Source organism: Salminus brasiliensis, chromosome 13 (assembly GCF_030463535.1).
Source record: "Salminus brasiliensis chromosome 13, fSalBra1.hap2, whole genome shotgun sequence".
In the NCBI taxonomy this organism is placed as follows: Eukaryota; Metazoa; Chordata; class Actinopteri; order Characiformes; family Bryconidae; genus Salminus; species Salminus brasiliensis.
In genome coordinates, this window is record NC_132890.1 from 27,794,009 (window position 1) to 27,798,380 (window position 4,372).

General features: G+C 42.3%; 1 protein-coding gene across 1 annotated transcript; it reads left to right on the forward strand.

The window, feature by feature from the left end:
• LOC140575493 (uncharacterized) lies at positions 1–1,800 on the forward strand. The gene is made up of 7 exons (XM_072695842.1): positions 1–247; positions 540–628; positions 760–828; positions 954–1,052; positions 1,225–1,281; positions 1,385–1,468; positions 1,565–1,800. The coding sequence occupies exons 1-7, from the start codon at positions 1–3 to the stop codon at positions 1,715–1,717; spliced, it is 798 nt and encodes a 265-aa protein (XP_072551943.1). The 3' UTR covers positions 1,718–1,800.
• The last annotated feature ends 2,572 nt before the right edge of the window (positions 1,801–4,372 follow it).

A 4,372-nucleotide genomic window follows, 5' to 3' on the forward strand; every position in this document is an offset into this window, starting at 1 on the left:
ATGTTTGCATTTGAACTCCATCTCCTGGGTGACAGACGCTGGATTAGAACGTCTGTGAGTTCCACAGATGTTCCAGATGTTCTAAAGAACGCTGTCCCATTAGTCGTTAACCGACACCCCTTCCGACTGCGGCCGGTGATTTACATCACTGGCGCTACAACTGCTGCGTGTTTTCTGCTCCGCAGGTGGACCCGGACGGAGCGGAGGCGCACAGGTGATGCTCCCGCCCACACCGCCCACTTCGAGGGTGAGTAACTTACACTGCCCTCTAGCTCTCTCTGCTGTGTCGGGCTGTTAAAACTACAGTCGCTTCTTAAATGGATGTACAGTGTGAGCATTAGCCCCTGTGCGGCTGGGTTTGTTGGACAGTGGACGGCTTTAGGAGCTAATGTTAGCGAGCGGATGTAATGACCCCTACCGGCTGGTTAGCAGCGCTGCTATCTGCTCACTTAGTGCATGTAGCTGCTGCAGTGGAGGAAAACCCGGAAGAGCTTTTCTTTAGTTAATATGATTCTTCTGATATTTTATTATTACTGCAGCACTACAGGAGCTGGCTTCCCCACCCAGACCTCGGGAGGTCTTTCTGCTGAGCGAGGAGCTGTGGTGTGGACCCCTGTTCACATACAGGGTAAGATACAGCTCTCAGAACATGAAAGCTCTGTTCTGTAGAAAATCACCACTGGTTCTTCACTTTCTGAAGCCTCTATATCCATTAAAGGTATTCCAGTGTTTCCTAATGTCTCCATTATTTATTTGCAGAAGGACGTCCAGCGCGCCAGCCAGACTTACGCGCTCACCTTTACCCAGCAGTTCTCCAATGGGGAGAAGGTTCTTACCTCTTTCTGTTCTAGCAGTGAAAATCTCACCTCAGTACAGAGTCAGCGTGTTTGACTGTGAAGTTTTCTTTCTCTGTGGAACATCACCGTTCATCATCCCTCTCTCACTGTTCACAGCAGGTGGAGGTGACGCTGCAGCAGAAGTCCGTGTACAGCGGCCTGGAGAGCGTGCACTGGTGGGTGCTCACCAACCAGTGCTTCAACCTGTTCCCAGTGGTGAGGTTATAGAGGAGAATGGGAAGTGTATCCATTATATCAATCGATCAGTCCATTGATAGTATATATATATATATATATATATATATATATATATATATATATATATATATATATATAAAGGGTCAGGGTCAGTGTTCTTAAACTGAGGAAAGGTCTTTCTGCTTCATAGGAGACGCAGCTCCCTCCTCAGCACTTTGGGACAGTCAAGGTTGTGGCCTTCATCAAGGTAAAGGCAGAAGCAGTTTGAATAGTGGAGCTTTTCAGCAGCACAGATGAGCTCCTAAGCAAATTTGGAGTCATTGTGACAAACACTTGCTCTGTTCTCTCAGCGCGTCGGACACCAGGTCTGTGTGGTGGAGGTGCAGATCACCACAGAGTCCAGCATCACTTCGCTGCTGAGGACACAGACCCTGGTAAGAGTTTCCCCTCAGTTTTGAATATCCAGACTCACTGTGTCTGATCTGAGGAGCTCCTTTATTAATCATCGGTTCTCTCTGTGTTCTTTTCAGCAAACCAAGGCATCCAGTACGTTCAAGGGAGTGGTCATTGGCGAGGGTGGATGCTTCCGTTCTTCGGAGTCGAGCAACACCAACTTCCTGGAGACTCAGATGATTCCCCAGCCACCTGCCAGACCACTCGGACCACCACCTGGATTCCACTGAACTTCCAACTGTATCCTTTTAATGCTTTGTATCCTTTTCAGTATCAGCAGAACTTTTAGACAATAGCGTAAAGATAGTAATAAAGGTAACATAAATAATAATAATAATAATAAAGATATCAGGAGATTTTAAGTGGAAATGCTATCTTTAGTTTATTTAGTAATTCATCTGTTTTTTATTGATAGAAATGTATATATTTTTTATTATACAGTTCATCTATTACAATAATAAATATCATATTAAATATACACTGTATTCTAGGTGTCTGTGTTTTGAGAGCTTTTGTTCTTTACAGTTTCTAATTAGGTTAGATAGGTTGGATGTAAATGTTGTGATGAATTTCTAAGTTTTAATTTGCTACATCAGCACAGTCTAGCTAAACTGAAAACCCACCGCTGTGCAGCAACATAACAACAGTTACTATGAAAGAATACATTAGTGGAGCATGTATAGGTCATATCAACTAAAGTCATTTTACTTGGATGTGCTTTTATTTACTTGATTATTATTATGAGTTATTTTAGTGTTTAAAATTGTTTACCATGACTCTTCAACATGGATCCTTTATGGCCTTATTATCTTCATGACTGTTTATAAGTTTAATGTGTAGATTACAGCCAACTAACCATTCTCTCTCTCTCTCTCTCTCTCTCTCTCTCTCTTATCTTTGACATCATCTTCACCTTCATCAGTGCCATCAACAGAGACATTTATTATTTTTTTGGTTTGTTTTAATTTCTCACAGTACACAAGGGTTTCCCATGTTGGGAAATGATTAAGGCCATCCTTTCTCACATCAGGGGGAACCTCAGTGTTTTTTCTCCTCCGGGGAGGCGTTGCTTCTGCAGAGGACAGTGGTCTGCCACCTTTTTTGACCTTACCTGCACTTGTGAGGGCAGTGCCAACAGAATCCTGAAACCTTCGCAGGGGCAGAGGTTTCTGCCTGGGCTGCAGTTTCTCCAGGTCTTTTCTGTAGCGGATCCATGCATTCATTACTACCACTGTAACAGTGTGCCACCAAATGTAGATGTACCATCTTCGGGATCTGAAGCTGAACTTGTACAGTGCAGATAGCAGATCAAGAAGGTCAATGCCTCCCATGAACCTGTTGTATGTGTCAGCAATGGCTGGTCTGGGAACCATTATGTAGGTTTTGGTTTTCTGATCCCAGCGCTTCACATTGCCCAGTGGTTCAACGCCAACAAAAGAAGAGAGCAGGTTCACAGCTTTGTTGTCATACCATTTCACAATGATGTTGTCTTCCTGGTTTACTCTGAAATCCAGAGACCCTCTTCCCTTTGTCTTCAGTTCTTTCTCATCCATCGGCAGTTCTTCACCCTGTTCATTTGGACAGTGCCTATGTAGTAGATTCCTCTTTGTTTCAAGTGCGCCACCAATGGAACTGATGTAAAGAAGAAGATTCTTTTCTGCTGGAAGGGTTGAGGTCATTTTCAGGACAACATCTCCTGTAGCACCAACATCAGACTTCTTTTTGGCGAGATCTTCTCCCCCTTGACACACAAAGTTGTAGAGACTTTGCCTGGCAAGTCCCCACATCTTGAACCCCCACTTGTGAGGTTTTCCTGGCGTGTAGCACCGTAGGTGTGATTTTCCTTTGAAAGGCACCATGATTTCGTCAACAGCGTTTCCACACTTAATCTTTTTTTGCATCCTCAGACACATTGAGGTTGTCTTGAAAGTGAATCAGCGTCAGCATATTCAGGAATCAACCCCGTGACATCACATCACAAACTGGGGGTATCTTGACTCTATCTCCCAGTAAGCTCGTACATTGGGCATCTGTACTAACCCCATGTGCATGTACATACCCAGAATACCCAGAATACCAAGATTTCTTGGGCATTTGTGTTTACCGACTTTCCATTTTCTGCACACTGTACAAGTTCGTTTCTTCTGCAATTTCCTGTAGCATTTCCTCAGTCACAAAATCTTTAAAATGTGTACCCAGAATTTGCTCGCCGATTTTCTGACTCTTGTGTAAGCAATATTTTCACAATTCATGCAATCCATTTGAATCAGACTGTACTCCTAGAGGACATACTGGGTTTTCTAGTAATTCCTCAGTTGGTGGGTAGTAACTAACCATTTGCATAATGGGTGTGCCTGCCCTAGTAAAAAAGGGAGACTCTAGTATGCTAAACGTTATTATGCTCCAGTGCACTAAAGTGTACTAGTAGCCACACTAATGATCAGTGCAGTTAAAGAGAGATAAAATTGAGAAACCATTTTTGTACTTATTCTACTTTAAATGTTAAAAAATAGAAGAAATGCCAAATTTTAACTTTGTTAGGTATATTTGAACATTTTTGAATATTTGGTTTAAAAAAAAACAAAAAACAACAACAACAAAACCTTACATCAAGTGCTGCTTCTTTGGATCTTTAAAGGGTTCTTCACACTGGAATCAAAACCAAAAGTGGAATTGAACAGTGCAAAGAACAGTGCAAAGCACCTTTATTTTTTAGTGTGAAGAAACAACTGGTAACATAAGATTTGGTATGATGCTACCATCTACTGGCAAACACAAGAATTGCATCACAGTGTTGTTCAAATACAGATCTTTTATGGGGTTTTATTAAACAATCTACTGTCTGAATGTAGAATAAAGACTTCACATATGTTTGTATGTAAGAA